This window comes from Mustelus asterias, unplaced genomic scaffold, assembly GCF_964213995.1.
Source record: "Mustelus asterias unplaced genomic scaffold, sMusAst1.hap1.1 HAP1_SCAFFOLD_216, whole genome shotgun sequence".
Lineage (NCBI taxonomy): Eukaryota > Metazoa > Chordata > Chondrichthyes > Carcharhiniformes > Triakidae > Mustelus > Mustelus asterias.
Genome location: NW_027590202.1, coordinates 100,638 through 123,321, shown reverse-complemented (window position 1 = coordinate 123,321; position 22,684 = coordinate 100,638). Strand labels below are relative to the sequence as shown.

The 22,684-nt window shown below is 46.3% G+C and overlaps 2 protein-coding genes across 2 annotated transcripts in view; both read left to right on the top strand.

Moving 5' to 3' along the window:
- The window catches only part of LOC144485746 (uncharacterized), a 28,956-nt gene extending 10,701 nt beyond the window's left edge, over positions 1-18,255 (top strand). Inside the window, exons 3-4 of the mRNA XM_078203851.1 lie at positions 6,011-6,087; positions 17,470-18,255. Of these exons, the coding sequence (XP_078059977.1) occupies positions 6,011-6,087; positions 17,470-18,255 (863 nt within the window). The remainder of the gene's footprint in view (positions 1-6,010; positions 6,088-17,469) is intronic.
- Positions 1-22,684, top strand: part of LOC144485737 (uncharacterized) — a 138,546-nt gene that overhangs the window by 86,442 nt on the left and 29,420 nt on the right. The gene's annotated exons all lie outside the window — the stretch shown is intronic.

Genomic DNA, 22,684 nt, shown 5'->3' with positions numbered 1-22,684 from the left:
CCCTCCTCCTGGCATTGACCCAAGCCTCATTTCTAGGAGTTACTATTTCTCTATAACTCCTATCAACTTCCACCTCCGCCTCCCGAATTATGCGGAGTTCCTCTACCTCCCCCTCCAGCTCCTTTACACGCTCCTCCAGAAGCTGCAATCTAATGCACTTCTTACAACTAAAATCTCCTGAAACACTACTGGATTTCCTCACCACATACATCCCACAGGAGATGCAGCATACTGCCTGAACTGCCATCCCTGAAGCCATTACCAGCAAGAAAAAAAGAAAACAAAAAACTTCCCCACACTTCCCCAACTGTCACTCTCCACTGCAGCCCGAGCAACACTCCCTCACTGAGACACCAACTGTCACACTCTACTGCAGCCCGAGCAGCACTCCCTCACTGAGACAGCAACTGTCACACTCTACTGCAGCCCGAGCAGCACTCCCACAGTGAGACACCAACTGTCACACTCTACTGCAGCCCGAGCAGCACTCCCACACTGAGACACCAACTGTCACACTCTACTGCAGCCCGAGCAGCACTCCCACACTGAGACACCAACTGTCACACTCTACTGCAGCCCGAGCAGCACTCCCACACTGAGACACCAACTGTCACACTCTACTGCAGCCCGAGCAGCACTCCCACACTGAGACACCAACTGTCACACTCTCTTACAGTTATCCAAACCAGTAGGCTCTATGTGATCAGGCACATTGCGTTCTGAAATTACGTGGCAGATGCCACGCAAAATAAGGTCTACACTGTATCATTAACTCCCCCAGATGCTTGTCACACTGTATCTTCCACATGTGCGTGTCCAATCTCAAATCTCGAAGACTATCGTCTGCTAAATGACACTTTCAATCGGATGTATTCACCATAGTCCAACTTCTAGCATTTCAACCTGTCCTTCAACAGAACATCACTGCTTCACAGGTTTTCTATGAGACAGTTTTCTGATTCATTGTGATTTTAAAATTGAAGCTTCCCTCTGTTAATCACTCTTATCATCACTGAAAAGTACTGGGTTAAGGTCTTGTTCTTTCTTTTTTCCTGCACTGTCCCTGTACACCCCTGATTTTTTAAACCAAATGTTTTTGTTTGGAACTTCCTTTTCAGTCTCTTTTCATGACATTGCATTTGTTGTGGAATGCTGCTTCCACCTGAACGAAAACTGCTTTCGCTATAAATGTGAGCCCCTTGACGACAGCTAACAAGATAATTTTGCCGTCATTCAAATAGAAACACCTGTTGAAATAAAACCAAATTTTGATTGCCTCTTTGTTAATGCATAAATACAGAAATGAAAATAAACTTAAATTTAAAGTCATATCTTATTCTGAACCCCCACAAACTACAATTATAACTGCCTTAAATCAAAGGTTACTTGCATAAATAAATGATGCAACCAGCTTTGGGCAGCAGTCACAATGCCTTTCGCTACTAGGGGCGACAACAGAGAGGAGACAAATCTGCGGAGAGGTGATTTCCGAGTGAATGCAAATTGGAGCTACACGCCGCAGTTGCACTTTACAGACCTAGAAGTTGATTGCAAGGTTAGGCAAGAGAACTAATTGATTGATGTGTTGACCTGGCCGTTTGGTCTACACTGATCTGTCCAATTGCTACTCACGTGAATCGTCTGCAGCAGAACTGCTCCTCAGGGATCTGTGAAGTGGAGCCCATTTTACTCTTGTCTGATTGCAACCATATTTTTTCCACGGGATGCAAGATGTACTGATTTCAACTTGATGCTGGTCTATGTTATATTATTTGCGTTGTTTTCTCTGTGCCTCGGAAGAGATGGCACCCCTCCATTATTTGCACTGTCAGTTCATCTCCCTCTCTCTCTCTCTCTTTCTCTCTCTCCCTCACTCTTCTCTCATTCTTTGCAATGACTGGCAGATCGCATCAATTAGGATTGCCCTTCAGTCTCACACAATACGTAAATTTCTGAATGCACCCCATCAGATCGTGTTCACAAAACTCGGAAAACGGTGTCCAACATTCGATCTGGTTCAGTGACTGGGCACCACCTGTTAATGAAAAGCAAAATATTGGAAATCTGAAACGAAAACAGAACATTTTGAAAAATGTCTGCAGAACTGGATGCATTTGTTGATAGAGAATGATGGTTAACGTCCTGACTCCATATCGCTTTCCTTCAGAAGCAAGCATTGGTCCTTTGGAGGATGCGAAGGGGGATGTAATATTTGGAAATGAGGATGGAATGCATCCCAGGTTGCGAAAAGCGATGGCGGCGTAAATAGCAAATGCCCAAATGGCAATGTACCAAAATTCGGTGGATACTGTGGTGGCAAATTGGAAGATAGCAAATGTGACGCCACTGTTTGAAAAAAAAGGAGGTAGACAAAAGGTGGGTAACTATAGGTCGGCGAGCCTAACTCCTGTAGTCAGGAAAATGCTTGAATCTAACATCAAAGAAGAGATAGCGAGACATCTGGATATAATTTGCCCCATTCAGAAGGCACACCATGGATCATGAAGGGCAGGTCATAGAACATAGAACATAGAAAAATTACAGCACAAACAGGCCCTTCGGCCCACAAGTTGTGCCGAACACATCCCTACCTTCTAGACCTACCTATAACCCTCCATCCTATTACGCTCCATGTACTCATCCAGGAGTCTCTTAAAATACCCTATTGAGTTCGCCTCCACCAGCACTGACGGCAGCCGATTCCACTCGCCCACCACCCTCTGTGTGAAAAACTTACCCCTAACATCTCCCCTGTATCTACCCCCCAGCACCCTAAACCCGTGTCCTCTCGGAGCAGACATTTCCACCCTGGGAAAAAACCTTTGAGAGTCCACCCGATCTATGCCTCTCAACATCTTATACACCTCTATTAGGTCTCCTCTCATCCTTCGTCTCTCCAAGGAGAAACGACAGAGCTCCCTCAGCCTATCCTCATAAGGCATGCCACTCAATCCAGGCAACATCCTTGTAAATCTCCTCTGCACCCTTTCAATCTTTTCCACATCCTTCCTATAGTGAGGCGACCAGAACTGAGCACAGTACTCCAAGTGGGGTCTGACGAGGGTCTTATATAGCTGCATTATTATCCCAGGACTCCTAATCTCAATCCCTCGATTGATAAAGACCAGCACACTATACACCTTCTTAACCACCTCCTCCACCTGCGGGGCCAATTTCAGAGTCCTATGGACCCGGACCGCAAGGTCCTTCTGATCCTCATAGAAATCATAGAAACCCTGCAGTGCAGAAGGAGGCCATTCGGCCCATCGAGCCTGCACCGACCACAATCCCATCCAGGCCCTACCCCCACATGTTTACCCGCTAATCCCTCGAACCTACGCATCCCAGGACTCTAAGGGGCAATTTTTAACCTGACCAATCAAGCTAACCCTTTGGACTGTGGAAGGAAACCGGAGCACCCGGAGGAAACCCACGCAGACACGAGGAGAATGTGTAAACTCCACACAGACAGTGACCTGAGCCGGAAATCGAACCTGGGACCCTGGAGCTGTGAAGCAGCAGTGCTAACCACTGTGCTACCGTGCCGCCGTGCACAGTACTAAGAGTCTTTCCCTTTATATTGTACTCCTTCATCCCATTTGACCTACCAAAATGGACCACAACGCATTTAACTGGGTTGAAGTCCATCTGCCACTTGTCCGCCCAGTCTTGCATCCTATCTATGTCCCTCTGTAACTTCTGACATCCCTCCAGACTATCCACAACCCCACCAACCTTCGTGTTATCGGCAAACTTACCAACCCATCACTCCGCTTCCTCATCCAGGTCATTTATGAAAATGACAAACAGCAAGGGTCCCAGAACAGATCCCTGGGGCACACCACTGGTGACCGGCCTCCATTTAGAAAAAGACCCATTTATACCCACTCTCTGCCTCCTTTGGGCAAGCCAGTTCTGGATCCACCGGGCAGCAGCCCCTTGGATCCCATGCCCTCTCACTTTTTCTAGAAGCCTTGCATGGGTGACCTTATCGAACGCCTTGCTAAAATACATATAAACCACATCTACCGCCTTCCCTTCGTCAATGTGTTTCATCACATTTTCGAAGAACTCCACCAGGTTCGTAAGGCATGATCTGCTTTTGACAAAGCCATGCTGACCATTCTTGAGCATACTAAACCTCTCTAAATGCTCATATATCCTGTCCCCCAGGATCTTCTCCATCAGTTTACCAACCACTGAGGTTAGACTCACCGGTCGGTAATTACCTGGGCTATCCCTATTCCCCTTCTTGAAAATAGGAACCACATCCACAATCCTCCAATCCTCTGGCACCTCTCCCATCTCCATCGACAACGCAAAGATCATCGCCAGAGGCTCTGCAATCTCTTCCCTCGCCTCCCACAGTAACCTGGGGTACATCCCATCCGGACCCGGCGACCTATCTATCTTGATGCCATTCAAAGATTCCAGCACAACCTCTTTCTTAAAATCCACATACTCAATCCTTTCAGTCCACCACAAGCCCGCAGTACATCCACCCAGGTCCTTCTCCTCTGTGAAAACCGAGGCAAAATGCTCATTGAGCACCTCTGCCATTTCTACTGGTTCCGTACAGACTTTCCCGCCTTCATCTTTTATAGGCCCTATTCCGTCACGTCTCATCCTTCTACTCTTCACATATTTATAGAACACCTTAGGGCTCTCTTTAATCCTACCTGCCAGGGCCTTCTCGTGACCCCTTCTGGCTCTCCTAATTTCTTTCTTTAGTCCCTTCCTACAAGCCGTATACCCTTCTAAATCCCTATCTTCGCCAAGCTCTCTGAGCCTTTTGTACGCTTTCCTTTTCTTCTCGACTAGGTCCCGCACAGCTTTCATGCACCATGGTTCCTTTAATCGACCAACACCTCCCTGTCTGCTCGGAACGTTGTCCTGTAGAACTCTAGACAGACATTCCTTGAAAAACTGCCACCTCTCTTCAGTACATTTCCCCGAGAATACCTCCTTCCAATTTATTCCTCTAATTTGCTGTCTAATGTCTTCATATTTCCCCTTACTCCATATAAACACTTTCCTAGCTTGCCTCATCCTCTCTTTTTCCAATGCAAGCATAAAGGAGATAGAGTTATGATCGCTATCACCAAGATGCTCTCCCACTGAGAGATCTGACACCTGTCCAGGTTCATTGGTCAGTATCAGATCAAGTACAGCCTCTCCTCTTGTAGGCTTGTCCACATTCTGTGTCAGGAGACCCTCCTGAACACACCTAACGAACTCTTCCCCATCCAATCCCCTTACCCTAGGGATATTCCAATCTATGTTTGGGAAATTAAAGTCTCCCATCACAACAACTCTGCTGTTACTGCATCTCTCCAGGATCTGTTTTCCTATCTGCTCCTCCACCTCCCTGTTACTATTGGGCGGCCTATACAAAACTCCCAGCAAAGTGACCGGCCCCTTCCCACTCTGAACTTCCACCCACAGAGACTCGGTGGACAATCCCTCCACAGCATACACCTTCTCTACAGCTGTGACACTATCCCTGATCAACAGTGCCACTCCACCCCCTCTCTTGCCTCCCTCCCTGTCCTTCCTGAAACATCTGAATCCTGGCACCTGGAGTATCCAGTCCTGTCCCTGAGACATCCAAGTCTCCGTAATGGCCACCACATCACACTTCCAGGCATCGATCCACGCTCTGAGCTCATCCCCTTTATTCACTATACTCCTGGCATTAAAGTAAACACATCTCAATCCTTTGGTCTGAGCTCTCCCCTTCTCTATTCCCTGTTCATCCGCCCTCTTGCACTGCCTATAACCCTTCTGTTTGCGAGCTACCTTCCTCACTCTCAGTCACCTCATTTTGATCCCCTCCCCCCAACCTATCTGGTTTAAACTCTCCCAGTAGCTTTAGCCAACCTTCCTGCCAGAGCCTAAAAGTCTCCAGATCGACTAAACCTTTGTTTTCCAGTGGTTCTTCCTGATACCCTTTTTACATTTTCTGAGTGTTTTCTGTTTTTTACTAAACCTGTTTTTTCCTTCTTCGTAGGAGCACTTCAGTATTTAGGGAGAAGGAATGTAGTAGCGTGGACCTTTAAGGGAGACGTTTCCAAGGCCACGTTTTTGGTGAGGAACCTGTGGATCATCTTGGCAAGAAGTTGAGCCAACCGGCAGGAGTGCAGGTACCATGGGTTGCAGGGAGACTCACAGTAGAACCCAGGAAGTCGAGTAGAGCCGCCGCATTGTAATGTAATCTGACCTTGTTGTATATATTATTCTTTACTGTTGGATCAAGCCACATTGAGTCGGCCTCGATCTATTAAATATCAAAAAACCTTTAACAGTAATCCACATATGGGGATATTAGGGTGGAGGAAGGTTTTAAGGAACATATTAAGATGAAACGAGGAACATGTTTAGGAGAGGAATTTCAGAGTTTAGGGTCTTGGTGACCAAAGACACCCACCAATAGTGGAGCGATTAAGATGTGAGAGCAGTCAAAATTAGAATTATGTTGAAGATTGCAGGTTACAAAGATGGGAGGATGCGAAACCCTGGAGAGTTTGAAAACATTGGGAATGAAATCAAATGTCTGAAAATTGAGTTGAGGAGTCATGACCTAATGGACTGGCAGAACAGGCTTGAAAGGCTGAATTACCTCAAAATGTTCCTCAGTTTCTCCCTGCTTATCCTCTATCATTTGCATCGTCCTACCTGGCTTCTTCTCAATTCAAACAAAAATCAGAAAATACTGGAAAATCTCAGCAGATCTATGTTGTGGTTACACGAGTGATACTTTCCACTTAGCTGCCAGCACCAAAAAGGCATTCAGCCTCCCACACAAATGAGCAAGACTGGGTATGAATATCTTTGCCAGTGCAGTGCCGGGTACTAGGCTGTACATCCCAGTGAGTGGCTGATAGAATAAAACAGCATGTTGCTTGATTTGTCAGAATAGGTCGTGATTTTTTTAGCAGCCCACACTCACAAAACCAAAAATACAATGTTTACTGTGATTACAGATTGGGCAGCACTTGCTGAACAATCCTGAGTGTGCCAATAGCCACACTCATAATCAACTGAAGATAATCAGTCGAGTTCATAATACGGTTCTGAGAAGCAACCTACATTTATACGCAGCGATCCTTTCCCTGCAAACAAAAGGAGAATTTCCAAGCCTTGCACCTTTTTTGAATTTCCCAGAAGCTTGAGAAACCTACAGTCTTCTATTGATTTCTCCATGGTGATGCGTCAAGTCAATGAGGGTTCACCAATTGTGATCATTTGAAATTTGGCATTCTTCTGTTTGTCCTGATGAGTGCATGATTTAGAGATTCAGCAACAGGTCTCTCTTTTCAGCAATATTCAAGTTCAGGTATCTGAACAAGTATCTGTGCATTGTTTTATGTTCCTTGATAATTAAATGTGATTGGGGAAGTGTCACTGTGAATAATGTGCAAGTCAGTAAGAATTGTCAGCATTTTCTAAGTCGAAATATTAAGAAGTGGAACCTTTCAGACACTGAATTGTACAGTTTGCACCAAACATCAATTTAAGAATGCAGGAAAAGTTCATAAACTTATTATAAACAAGTTCCTGTCGAGAGTTTCTGAATTGAACAAAAATCACAGATGGTGCTTTCAAAAAGGGACACAGCAGCCCTGAAAATCAGTGACATTTCAGAATATTAAACTTCAGCCAGTTGTAGCGATTGTTAATGTCAGCAAAAACAAACCAAATATTGTCAGACTATCAATCCTGGATGTGATTAACAGCTGCAGTAACTGCAAAATCCAACTCCTGCTGACAATTGTGAACTTACAGATGTGTCAGCAAGTGGGATGACCGAGTGTATCCCTTCCCACACACAGAGCAGGTGAATGGCCTCTCCCCAGTGTGGGTGAGCTCATGTAAATGCAGGCTGCCAGACTGAGTGAATCCCTTTCCACACATGGAGCAAGTGAATGGTCTCTCCCCAGTGTGAGTGCGTTGATGTGCAGTGAGGATTGATAACTGCCTGAAACTCTTTCCACAGTATGTGCAAATAAATGGCTTCTCCTCAGTATGAATTCGCTGATGTGACAGGAGGCCGGATGAATTGGTGAATTCCCTCCCACACGTGGAACAGGTGAACGGCCTTTCCCCAGTGTGAACTCGCTTGTGTGCACTGAGGTTGGATGAAGACCTGAACCTCTTTCCACAGGAAGTGCAGCTGAACAGTCTCTCCTCTGTGTGAACTCGCTGGTGTGACAGCAGGTTAGATGACAGAGTGAATCTCTTACCACACACAGAACAGGTGAATGGCTTCTCTCCTGTGTGAATTCGCTGGTGTGACCAAAGACCGGATGGCCCAGCGAAATCCTTCCCACACAAGGAGCAGGTGAACGATCTCTCCCCAGTGTGAACTCGCTGATGTGCACTGAGGTTGGATGAACATGAGAACCCCTTTCCACAGGTGGAGGAGCTGAACGGCCTCTCCTCAGTGTGAGTTCGCTGGTGTAACAGCAGGTGGGATGAGGTAGTGAGTCCTTTCCCACACACAGAACAGATGAATGGCCTCTCTCCAGTGTGACTGTGTCTATGGTTTTCCAGCAAGTACGGATAATTGAATCCTTTACCACAATCATCACATTTCCATGGTTTCTCCATTTTCCCAGCCCCAATGTGACCGTGTCGATGGGTTTCCAACCGGGATGGATGATTGAATCCTTTACCACAATCCTCACATTTCCACGGTTTGTCCATGGTGCTGGTATCCTTCTGTCTCTCCAGGTTGGATGATTAGTTGAAGCCTCACCCACATACAGACCATGTGTATGGTTTCTCCCCACTGTGAATGGTGTGATGTTTTTCAGGCTGTGTTACTGTTTAAAGCTCGATTCACAGTCAGTTCACTGGAGTGTGTGTGTGTGTGTGTGTCTCAGTTCTTTTTCTGTCACATTGAATTTGAAATTTTCTCCCACTGACAAAACAGGGAATGATTTCTCCCTCCACTGTCAAAAGCAATCATATTCAGGTCATGATGAATCGAATGGCTCTGTCAGACTTTGATCTGAAGTTTAGTTTGAGTTTCCTGTCTGTGAATCCTCCTCATCTAATTCCCTGCAAAAAGAGTTTTAAAAAACTACTTCAGAACTGACAATTTCAGTTTCCACAAAACATTTCTCTATCTCATTTATCTTGAGCTGTAATCCCCATCCCACACACTCTCTCTTGTCCCTGAGCTGAAATCAAACTCATTGCCCCATCTCCACTCTGAGCCCAGCTCCCTCTCCCTCCAGCTGGATTCAGTCCTCCAGACCATGTACAGATTGAGAGTACAATCAAGGAGTCAATTATTTTCCTTCCAAGTCAGGGGACGTGCAGCCCCACTGACTCTGTTGTTACCACAATAGGCACCTGTGCTCTGCTCACCAATGAAACACCGCGGTGACCATTAACATGGGCCGGTTCTGAGGAAAGGCTCCATTTTATTTGTGCCACAGCACCAGGGGAATTACCTCCTGCACAGGCACAAAGGTATCATCAGTCACAGAAAATAATTGCAGCTGGTGTTTCAAACCTCATTTTACCATTTGCTCTCAGACATTCTCAATTCAATTTTGAAATGCAAACTGAAATCTGCAATTATGGGGTATATTAAAACACATTTTAATGGTCATTTTCAGAATGACTATTCCCGAGAATTAATTCCCAAGTCAGTAAATTAAAATTCTCGTCAGCAATGTAGGCGGCACAGTGGTTCGCACTGCTGCCTCACAGCTCCAGGGACCTGGGTTCGATTCCCAACTTGGGTCACTGTCCGTGTGGAGTCTGCCCGTTCTCCCCATGTCTGCGTGGGTTTTCTCCAGATGCTCCAGTTTCCTCCCATCGTCCAAAGATATGCCAGTTAGGTGCATTGGCCATGCTAAATTGCCCCTGAGTGTCCTGGGATGAGTAGGTTAGAGGGATTAGCAGGTTACATATGTGGGGTTCTGGGAATACGGCCGAGGTGGGATTGTTGTCAGTGCAGACTCGACAGGCCGAATAACCTCCTTCAGCACTGTAGGGATCCTATGAAATACATTGGGAGAATTGCTGTTTTAATGGGTATTTTCACAAATGCTATAAAATGATTTTTCAAAACAAATTAATATTTTCTTCAACAGATCATTAATAAATAAAAAGTATTTAATAAAACAACCATCCAGTGTGGGGTTCAGGATTCTAACTCAGGGTTTCTGAGCTCCAGGAACCACTAACTGAACCAGCCGGGAATTGTCTCCACAAAACTTCCCCAACTCCCTCCCGGGAAAATGCTGCAAACCCGGGAGCTGTAGCTTTTTACTGGGGGTGTTGGGGCCTCCAGCGGGTGTTTGTGAATCCTCCCCACCCACCTCCCAGGGTTTCCTTCCTTCCCAGAGATCAGAGTCCTCATTGATTTGAGGCCAAAGTGTAACCTCTTATTTATTGTCCCCCTCCCCCATCCTCTGATGTGAACCATCCTCCAGTGGCTGAGCCAGGATGGGGCCGTTAACCTGGGCCTGTTCCCGGGAGGGAGGGAGGGAGAAGCCCCGCAGCTGCAAACCAGGGAGCTGACAATGATTCTGAAGGGTTTGCGGATCCACAAAGTGTTTCCAAATCCTCCCAGCCACCGCCTAACGCTGGCTCCGCTTCTCCGGGACAAACAAGCGCCAAGGACAGCAATGACACTGCGCATGCTCCAATCACAATGCCCAGGGATTGATTGACGGCAGCTCCGGACCAATAGGGAATGGGGGCGGGGCTGGAGGACCGAGCGGGAGCGGCTGGTCCTCCAACCAATCGGAGTGAATGAGGGGCGGGACCTGAAGCATGCGCAGTGCGGGTAATGGCGACGGACGGACGGTTTTAGTTTGGAAGCGAGATCAATACGAGGTAGAGGGCGGCGCGCGGGGAATGATAAATGTGGCGGGTGGGTGGATAGACTTTGTAAACATGTTGTTCAAACCCAAACCCGGAAATGAACTTCCCGGTCCCCCCCTTTGTACCAAATGGAGCTGCAGCTTGTAGTGTTAGACCCGGGCTGACTGCCGCCATTGAGGCTGCATGTGGGAGGCCGGCAGGGATTGTGATTGGAGAGTGGAGCCCTGACGTCACAATGGAATGGGTGAGAGTGTGACGTCACAATGGAATGGGTGAGAGTGTGACGTCACAATGGAATCGGTGAGGGTGTGACGTCACAATGGAATGGGTGAGGGTGTGACGTCACAATGGAATGGGTGAGGGTGTGACGTCACAATGGAATGGGTGAGGGTGTGACATCACAATGGAATGGGTGAGGGTGTGATGTCACAATGGAATGGGTGAGGGTGTGACATCACAATGGATGGGTGAGGGTGTGACGTCACAATGGAATGGGTGAGAGTGTGACGTCACAATGGAATGGGTGCGGGTGTGACGTCACAATGGAATGGGTGAGGGTGTGACGTCACAATGGAATGGGTGAGGGTTCCAGATGAGCTGAGACTGGGCTGGAGTCGGGCGATGGCACTGACATGTGGCCCGGTGGCACAGTGGTTAGTGCAGCTGCCTAACAGCGCCAGGGACCCGGGTTCAATTCCAGCCTCGGGTCACTGTCTGTGCAGAGTTTCTACATTCTCCCCGTGTCTGTGTGGGTTTCCTCCGGGTGTTCCGGTTTCCTTCCACAGTCCAAAGATGTGCCGGTTAGACGGATTGGCCATGATAAATTGTCACTTGGTATCAGGGGGATTAACAGGTAAATATGTGGAAAGGGCCTGGATGGGATTGTTGTCGGTGCAGGCTCGATGGTTTGAATGGCCTCCTCCTACACTGTATTTTATTATTCATTATTATCAGGCTCGAGGGGCTAGATGGCCTACTCCTGCTCCTATTTCTTATGTTCTTATGTTCTTATTAATTACTATTAATGCATCTATGAATGAAGGTGGTCTTGATGGTGATGTGGACATGTGGCTGGAAGCTCATCTTGGGATGAACTATTTCACCCTGGTTGTGAACAGCCTGGTTCAGCCTCAGACAGTTGCCAGGAGGAGAGATAAAGTTGTTGGCGAGGGAGTGGAGTTTGTCGTGGGGACTGAACACAATGGGTTCAGTCTTCCCAGTATTTAAATGAAATAAATTTCTGTTCTTTCAGTACTGGATGTCAGACAAGTCAGGATGGTGTGTGAGTTGGAGAGGAACTTGGAGCTGATGGTGTTCACAGGGTTTGGAAATTCTGTCAAAGTTCCTGTTGAGTTGTCGATGTATAAAATCTCTCTCCTCACCTCCAGCCTCTCCTACTTCTCTCTGTTTCCACTCAGAGTGTGGAGATGCCGGCGTTGGACTGGGGTAAGCACAGTAAGAAGTCTCACAACACCAGGTTAAAATCCAACTGGTTAATTTGGTAGCATAAGCCACAGGCTTTCGGAGCGCTGCCCCTTCATCAGGTGAGTGGGAGTTCTGTTCACAAACAGGGCATATAAAGACACAAACTCAATTTACAAAATAATGTTTGGAATGCGAGTCTTTACAGGTAATCAAGTCTTAAAGGAACAGACAATGTGAGTGGAGAGAGGGTTAAGCACAGGTTAAAGAGATGTGTATTGTCTCCAGCCAGGACAGTTCGTGAGATTTTGCAAGCCCAGGCAAGTCGTGGGGGTTACAGATAGTGTGACATGAACCCAAGGTCCCGGTTGAGGCCGTCCTCATGTGTGATTGACAGATCCATGCTCACTGCTTCCTGCCCTGGATGCAGAGAGCTGAAAATTTCCATGCAGGCTGCCAGACAGATAAATGTCTACATTACTGGAGTAAAAATGTGTGGAATATACAGACCGAATTCACTTCATTCCCTTCAGTTGCTGCAAGTCCACAATTTCCCCCAGAATGAGGAAAGAAATGGAAAGGGGGAAACATTGATTTCCTCCCAGATGTTGCCCAGAGGAGGGAGTTTCACTCTGAAGCTCATTGGCCAATGTCCGCATTGTGACACCACGATAGAGCCGTGCCTGAATCAGCCAATAGGAATAACTCTGCTCCGTGTTGACGTCTCCGGGTTCCAGTGCGCAGGCCCGGGCGTGCGGACCCGGGAGCCCCGCCCCCACCCATTGTTCCCCTCGCTGCACACCACATCGAGCCAAGGTTTCCAGGCAACCGGCTGCCGGCTCCAGCCAGAGTGAGAAGCCACTCGGTGATCTCCCCCTCCTCCCGGCCCGGGACTGCGCATGTCTAAGGGAGAGGGGAAGCTGTGCATGTGCGGGGGAGAACCCACCCTCTGATCTTCATGCTGAGGTGTTGACCAATGGGAAGAGTTGGAGGACCAGAAGGACTCTGGTCTTCCAGCCAATCAGAGCGCGGGCTTTGTGTGAATGAAGATTGATCTTCAGACAGACTGAAACTCCCTCCTGTCTCCAACATCTGTGAGTGGGAAAGATTGGATTGTCCAGCCAGTCCACCATATTGGCCGTTCGCTTTGCGTGTTGGCCAGTATAGTGTGCTCTAGGCAGGGGGCGGGCAGAGGATAAGGAGTTCAAGGCGGGCTTAATGCGCGCCTTGCGGTGAGCTTTTGGAAATGTGGCCGCTGGGAGGAACGCCTTGGTCGGCGTGAAGTTTCTGTTTCAAGTGCTTGGGTTCGTGACTTGTGCGGGAACTTTTTGTTTCGGCTGGGGCTTGTTGAATGCTGCTCTCGCTGGGATTCCTGTGCCTTGAAAGGCGTGGCCCAGGTAGATGCAATCACGGAAGACCCAAGCCAGGGAGGAGCCATTTGGGAACTATGGTTTCGGAAGGTTCAGCCGCGGAAGGTGTGACCCCAGACGGTGCAGCCCCAGTGGGTGTGATTTTGGAAGTTCTGGCCCGGAGTGGTGGACTTTGGAGGACTGTAGTTGAGAGTTGTCGACTTCGGACGGTGGAATGTTGATGGGCGAAGCTCTGGAAGGCGATGCCTCCGAAATGTTTCACAATTGTATGGTTGTTCATGGATTGTTTGTTATTGTAATATGTGGTTTTCCTGTTATGGTAGTTGGTGGTTTGTTCCGGCCCCCGTCTATTTTCTTGCGTTATTTGTGGCCTGGGGGGCATCCCCCCCTGGATAAAGTCACCCCCGGGGGGTGTGACATCCACTTGGGGAAAGTTCTGGGTGGTGAAGCCCCGGACATAGTAACACCAGAGGGATTTTTATTCTCCGGGAGAAAAATTGGGAAGGCAGGCCCGAACTGAGTACCCTGGAGAGACTCTCCCACCGCCCCGGCTGAAATTCCGGAAGGCAGTCCGGATTGAGTAGGCGGGGTGGTTTCCCCATTTCCCCCCTCCGGCTGAACATCCGTAAGGTGTAACCCCCGGATATGAGTACCACTGGAGGGTTGCATCCCCCGGCAGGTGGACAAACCCAGGGGACGGTGCCCTTATGCTTCAGTGTTTATTTTTTGTTGTGTACAGTTGTAGTGTTGTTAATGTTTGTAGATTTGTAGATTATGATTTGTAAATGGAGGTGTATTTTGAGGGCAATGCCCTGGAAAACTGTAATTGACGATGAACCCTTCCGAAATGGAAGGTAGTAACTGATAAATGGATGGCGTTAGCCATTGGTAATGTATTTTTTTCACATTTGTTCTTTGTGTATTTGTAATTGTTTTGTATTAATGTATTTGTAATAAACAAAAAGAAATCCACATCTGGGAGTTTGACCTAAAAGAGGCCAACATCTGTGAGTTTCTTTTCTCATTCTGCGGGAAATTGGGGACGTGCAGCAACTGAAGGGAAAGGAAGTGAATCCAGGGAGGCTGCAGACTCTGGAAAGGTTGGTCCAGGTCTCTCTCTTAAAGACATTGATAAAGACACGGAACAATCTCATTAGTGACAGACATCATGGTTTTGTAAGAGGGAGGTCGTGCCTTACAAATTTGGTGGAGTTTTTTGAGGAAGTGATAAAAATGGTTGACGAAGGAAAGGCCGTGGATGTTGTCGATATGGATTTCAGTAAGGCATTTGACAAAATCCCACATGGCAGGTTGGTTAAGAAGGTTAAGGCTCATGGGATGCAAGGAGAAGTGGCTAGATGGGTGGAGAACTGGCTTGGCCATAGGAGACAGAGGGTAGTGGTCGAAGGGTCTTTTTCTGGCTGGAGGTCTGTGACTAGTGGTGTTCCGCAGGGCTCTGTACTGGGACCTCTGCTATTTGTGATATATATAAATGATTTGGAAGGAGGTGTAACTGGTGTTATCAGCAAGTTTGCGGATGACACGAAGGTGGCTGGACTTGCGGATAGCGATGAGCATTGTCGGGCAATACAGCAGGATATAGATAGGCTGGAAAATTGGGCGGAGAGGTGGCAGATGGAATTTAATCTGGATAAATGCGAAGTGATGCATTTTGGAAGAAATAATGTCGGGAGGAGTTATACAATAAATGGCAGAGCCATCCAGAGTATAGAAACACAGGGACCTAGGTGTGCAAGTCCACAAATCCTTGAAGGTGGCAACACAGTTGGAGAAGGTGGTGAAGAAGGCATATGGTATTCTTGCCTTTATAGGATGGGGTATAGAGTATAAAAGCTGGAGTCTGATGATGCAGCTGTATAGAACGCTGGTTAGGCCACATTTGGAGTACTGTGTCCAGTTCTGGTCGCCGCACTACCAGAAGGACATGGAGGCGTTAGAGAGAGTGCAGAGAAGGTTTACTAGGATGTTGCCTGGTATGGAGGGTCTTAGCTATGAGGAGAGATTGGGTAAACTGGGGTTGTTCTCCCTGGAAAGACGGAGAATGAGTGGAGATCTAATAGAGGTGTACAAGGTTATGAAGGGGATAGATAGGGTGAACGGTGGGAAGCTTTTTCCCAGATCAGAAGTGACGATCACGAGGGGTCACGGGCTCAAGGTGAGAGGGGCAAAGTATAACTCAGATATTAGAGGGATGTTTTTTACACAGAGGGTGGTGGGAGCCTGGAATGCGCTGCCAAGTAGGGTGGTGGAGGCAGACACGCTGACATCGTTTAAGACTTACCTGGATAGTCACATGAGCAGCCTGGGAATGGAGGGATACAAACGGCTTGGAGGGTCGAAGGGCCTGTTTCCTGTGCTGTACTGTTCTTTGTTCTTTGTTCTTTGATATAGAAACATAGAAGATAGGAGCAGGAGGAGGCCATTTGGCCCTTCGAGCCTGCTCCGCCATTCATTACGATCATGGCTGATCATCCAACTAATCCTGCTTTTTCCCATAACCTGTGATCCCATTCGCCCCAAGTGCTTTATCCAGCCACCTCTTCAATACATTCAATGTTTTGGCATCAACTACTTCCTGTGGTAATAAATTCGACAGCTTCACCACTCTTTGGGTGAAGAAATGTCTCCTCACCTCCGTCCTAAATGGTCTGCCCTGAATCCTCAGACTGTGCCCCCTGGTTCTGGACTCCATCGGGAACATCCTCCCTGCATCTATCCTGCCTCGACCTGTTAGAATTTTATAAGTCTCTTTGAGACTCCCCCCTCATTCATCTGAACTCCAACGAAAACAATCCTAACCTCGTCAGTCTCTCCTCCTACATCAGTCCCGCGATTCCCTGAATCAGCCTGGTAAACATCCTTTGCTCCCTCAGCTTGACACATTTATTTGTCTGTCTAAAAGGATGGTCTCTTTCCTAATGTTCATAATTAAAGGGCAGCTTTCCCCAGGAGATGGCTGACATTTAAGGGGACAGTACATTAATATAGGACAGAGATATGTCTAGTGTTATTATATGGTACCCAGATTAGACACATTATTTATATTTCTGTAATAAAATACATTTATTATTTCTTGCATTGTAATATAATGCTGTAGCGATGTTATACATTTCCAATCATAAAGTCATTACAGCACAGAAGGAATCCATTCGGTAACTCGAGTCCATGCTGACTCTCTGTATAATATTCCAGTCCCATTCCCACTCTATATCCCATTCTCCTGAAAGTTTATTTCGTTCAAGTGCCCATCCACTTTCATTTGTAAATAGAATCCACAGATATGGATGGAGATTTACAACTTTTTGGGACTGAAATAGGAAAGAATGTTCCATAGAAACTAGAATTGTCTGCACTGAATTTATATCCTATACTGACACTGATAACTTTTGGAAACTCATTTTACAGGATATTGAAAGAGGAATCACAGGCCGAAATCTCAAATGTCACGTCTTGACGTGACAGAATCATATTCCTTGGGACCTCAATATCATCGGACTTTGAATCCAGAAGGAGAAATGATTGTCCAGTCTGTCAATTTGAAAAGATTTGAAATGTCAGTGTGAGTGAAAAAGCATCGACACACTGCCACACTTGAGTGAGAGTGTTCCAATGCACTGACTAAAGAGCTTTAACCAGTTACACAGTCTGAATAAATATCACACCATTCACAGCGGGGAGAGACTGTAATCTTGTTCTGTGTGTGGACGAAGTTTCAACTAATTGTCCACTCGAGAGCGGCAAGGACACCTGCACCATGGAGAAACCATGGAAATGTGCGGACTGTGGCAAGAGATACAGAGCCCCATCTCAGCTGGAAGCTCATCGGCGCAGCCACACTGGGGAGAGACCATTCATATGCTTTCAGTGTGGGAAGGGATTCACTGAGTCATCCAGCCTGCAGATACACCAGCGAGTTCACACTGGGGAGAGGCCGTTCACCTGCTCTCAGTATGGGAAGGGATTCAGTCAATTATCTAAGCTGCAGACACACCTGCGTGTTCACACTGGGGAGAGACCGTTCACCTGCTCTCAGTGTGAGAAGGGATTCACTGATTTATCCACCCTGCGGAGACACCAGCGAGTTCACACTGGGGAGAGGCCGTTCACCTGCTCTCAGTGTGGGAAGGGATTCAGTCAATTATCTAACCTGCAGAAACACCAGCGAGTTCACACTGGGGAAAGGCCATTCACGTGTTCTCAGTGTGGGGAGGGATTCACTCGATCTTCCGACCTGCCGGTCCATGAGCGCATTCACACTGGGGAGAGGCCGTTCACCTGCTCTCAGTGTGGGAAGAGATTCACTCAGTCTTCCAACCTGCGGAAACACCAACGAGTTCACACCGGGGAGAGACCGTTCACCTGCTCTCAGTGTGGGAAGAGATTCAGTCAGTCTTCCAACCTGCGGACACACCAGCGAGTTCACACTGGGGAGAGGCCGTTCACCTGCTCTCAGTGTGGGAAGGGATTCTGTGATTCATCCAACCTGCAGATACACCAGCGAGTTCACACTGGGGAGAGGCCGTTCACCTGCTCTCAGTGTGAGAAGAGATTCAGTCTTTCATCCCACCTGCTGAGACACCAACAAGTTCACGGGTGATTCCAGGGGTTGGATTCTGCTGTTATTGTTTCTGCTCTCAATTACATCCAGGACTGCATTTTGTTCATTCTCACAGTTGGTCAATGGGGAGGGTCGGAGGGTTTCTTTCTGCTGGACTGGCTGGTCTCATGACTTTGCCTCCAGTGGGCTGATGCTCTTTGAGTCTGTTGCGAATACATGGTTTCAAATTTCTCAAGGATCACAGAGTGACAGGGTGTTAGGAAGTTAGGAATCACTATTTCTGTTTGAAACCCCCCAAACGCCCATCCAATTTCCTTTGTAATTGTTCATTGTCTCCACTTCCTCCACCCTCGTAGGCAGCGAGTTCCAGGTCATTACCATTCGCTGCATCAAAATATTCTTCCTCCCATCCCTCCCTGCATCTCTGACCCAAAACCATAAATCTGTGTCCCCCTCGTCCTTGTCCCTTCAGCTAACGGGAACAGCTTTTCTTTGTCCACCTTTTCTAAAACTGCCAGAATCTTGTCCACCTCTATCAAATCTCCCTTCAACATGTTTTGCTCCAAGAGGAACAACCCCAGCCTGACATCGACAATAAAGAACAAACTAACAGAATATGTTAATACCTGAAATCAAATGGGAATGTTTAATATCTGTTTTAAAGATATTGTGAATATATTGTCCTGGACAATAAAGGAATTGGAATAACTCACCTTGGGTGTGGTTGAATGGAATATATCAATCTGATATCCACCTACAGTCCAGTGAAAGTCTGGAATGTGTAGCTGGAAATCACTCCCTCACAGCACTGTGGATGTACCTACACCTCAGGCATAATAGCAGTGAAAGAAGGCAGTGTTGGGGTTGACCATGGCCGAGGCAGCTACATACAGCCACATATTCTGTTATAATTGAAGGACTGCAGATTGAATGTGAGGCATTATGGGACTGGACTACCTTGACCACATTCCTGTGACTGCTCAGTTTCTGCAATCATGGACCATTAAAGCTGCTTAGCAGGGCCCCGACAGAGGACCTGGTGAAAATATTTACTCAGAATGAGTTCGAATTAAACTGGGGTGGCACAGTGGTTCGCACTGCTGCCTCACAGGTCCAGGGATCCGGGTTCGATTCCCAGCTTGGATCACTGTCTGTGTGGAGTTTGCACATTCTCCCCGTGTCTGTGTAGGTTTCCTCCGGGTGCTCCGGTTTCCTCCCACAGTCCAAAGATGTGTGGGTTAGGTGGATTGGCCATGCTAAATTGCCCCTTCATGTCAGGGGGACTAGCCAGGGTAAATGCGTGGGGTTATGGGGATAGGGTCAGTGGGATTGTGGTTGGTGCAGACTTGATGGACTAAATGGCCTCCTTCTGCACTGTAGAGATTCTATGAGATTATTGCAGGACCGGCTGGTGTTCAGCAGCTGAGAAACCTGGATTCTAAAAATGGGGTCTGACTAATCAAAACTTGATTCTAATGGTTACCCAAGCATGGCCAGTGAAAAATCAGAGCTCGAGTGGGGACTGGACAGGTCTCTTACCTGCCATTTAGAAACTAAGAACAAGAAACTTATCGATTAAAATGATTAGAGAATAGAGCCAATCTTTCGAGTCTGGATGACACTTCATAAGAGCTCTTATAAAGGGTCATCCAGACTCGAAACATTGGCTCTATTCTCTCTCCACAGATGCTGTCAGACCTGCGGAGATTTTCCAGTATTTTCTGTTGTTGTTTCAGATTCCAGCATCCGCAGTATTTTACTTTTATGATAAAATGATTAGTTCTGATTGGAATCCCTACGACCCTCCCGCAAAACAGAGGGAGTGGTGGCAGAAGGAGAAAAAGGATAAGGATGATAAAGTCTGGGTTCTGATTCTCTGAGCCCATGTAGAATAAACAAAATGAGTGAATCAGTTTATAAAGAACAGATGTTACCCATCCCTAACAAAAACTGATCAAATAAAAATAATTAGGTTGAGGAATATAACAAAAAATTTAAGAGATGAAGTTTAAAATGATTTGTTTTGTTTTAAACTTGTGTAAAGTGATGTAATTGTGTGCCAAGTTTTTGCTGCTCACTCCCCATCCCTTTAGGTTCTGTAGAAAAGTTAACCCTTTCAGCAGACAGTTCATTTGTTTTTCAATCACCTGAAAACTCGTGTATATTTTAGTTCATAATTGAAGATTTATGGGAATTGGCTAAGATGGTCTTTTGACATTTTTAAAGTATAAAAAAGTGGTCTTGAGAAGGCAATTTGGTAGAAAGAGGTGGAGGGAGAGATGTTTCCAGAGAGGTGTTGAGACCTGTTGGTTTTACAAGTTATCCATGTTTTTGGAGCGGTCACTTCATGTCCTGGTCTGAGAGGGATGGAGAGAAGTCTGTTCAATTGTTAATGTTAAACTTTCTCTATTAACTGTTAATCGACGCTCTGTTTTTTTATCTTTCTGACTTGTTACATTTTTAATGATTAATAAACTTTCTGAATTCACCATTTAAAGTGTTCTTTCTTGCCACATGGTCAAGACACTGGAACCTGGTGTGATTTACGATGAGGGAGGTTTTTGTAAACAAGAGAACCCCCATAAATCTTAGTTCAAATAAATCAAAGTTCTGACAAATGGAATGTTATCCTTTATTATGAGAGAAATTGACCACAGGAGTAAAGATGTTCTGCTTCAGTTATACAGGGCGTTGCTGAGACTGCATCTTGAACACTCGGTGCAGCTTTGTCTCCTATTTAAGAAATGATACAAATGCATTGAAAGTGGTTCAGAGGAGGTTTAATAGATTGCTTCCCAATTTTGTCCGACTTTCCTTGTCTTCACCTCTGACAAAGAGTAATCCTGACTCAAAATGTTGTCTCTATTCTCTCTCTACAGATGCTGTCAGACTTGCTGAGATTGTCCAGCATTTTCTGTTTTTGTTTCAGATTCCAACAACAGCAGAATTTTGCCTTTATACCAATTCTTGTTGGATAAGGGAATCAAAAATATCGGGTGTAGAACGGGAATGTGGAACTCAACACAAACAGATCAGCCATGATCTAAATAAATGGGGGAGCAGACTCAAAGGGCCAAATGGCCGACTTCTGCTCCGATGTTGAATGTTGGTCACAAATTCCTGAGAATTGTGAAACAAGGCTGGAAGATTCGCCTTGCTTGTGTTAGTGGGAAAATGTCCAGGAGAACCATCACTGTGAATGAAGTTCTGGGATTAAAGGTTGCCAGACTGGAAAAGGAAAACAATGGAAATAAACCCTTGAGGAGTAAAGAATCACTTTGGGCTGGTTTTTGGAGAAAGAGTGTCAACATTCCAAGGCAGGGTAAAATATATCCATTGAGGGGATATTTAATGGTGTTAAGAGTAAAAGGGCAAAGTTTAATTTTACAGTTTAAGGGCTATGTTCCCTATAAAAAAGTGTTTAATCATTGTTGCCTCCAGTTTGTTGGAGTAAACATCAGAAAACTTGAAGTTTTGTTGTGTGAATCTTTAATTTGTTTACTGGGTTCAGAATTCATTTTTAAAAATTGTTGATCATCAGAGATCCTAACAGTTCATTTAAAGCCGCACGTTTCGACTTCCGATTAGAGCCTGTGGCACCTTTCGGTCTCTCTATTGCTGGTGTCAATGACAGCCAGGCGACGGAGCTGAGGGCTGAATTTAGCTGAGAATAATGGGGCCTACGCCCCAGTTGGGAAACTGCCCTGGGCATCGCACTAATAGAGAGACAGGAAGGTGCTGGAGGACTGAGTGGGAAATGGGCCTCCAACCAATTGTTATATCAGTCACTGAGAACAAAAGAGAAACCTGTCTCTTTAAATACAGATACAGGGAAGAGGCTGCACTGAAATCTGCTCTTCTAACCTGCACAAAAGCAGGAGGCTGAGATTGACAGGCTGCAGGAGGAGTCCATTCAGCCCATCATGTTCTGCTATCTCTTTGAAAGGACTCTCTGATTCATCCAACTGCTCTGTTCTTTCCCCACAGCCCTGCAAATTCTTCCCTTTCAAGTCTTTACCCTTTGGAAAGATTCTATTGAATCTGCTTTCAGGCAGGTCAGAACAACTCGCTGTGTCAAAAAATAAAATAAAATCTCATCTCCCCCTCTGGCTCCTTTGGCAATTACCTTAGAGGGACTCACTTTCTGTTAAAGAGCCTGCCAACCCCTCTCACCCACTTTCCCTAAAGTGCATCAATCTCATCAGGAAAAATCCAGAAAAATCAAATATTTTTACTGATAAAAGTTTATTAATGAAACAGAACATGGTTAAAACAAACAGAAAATGACTTGAGGATCAAAGACAACCAGAGTAAAAGGATGTTCACAATGTTCTGGACACAAATGGTTTCTCTTTATCTGTTCTCTGACCTCTTTGTGGTAAAGGCAGAATTCTCTGGACAGTAAATTTAAAAAGAAGTTTATTGAATGAAAAAGGTTGACTGAACAACTGAGCATGGTGGCACAGTG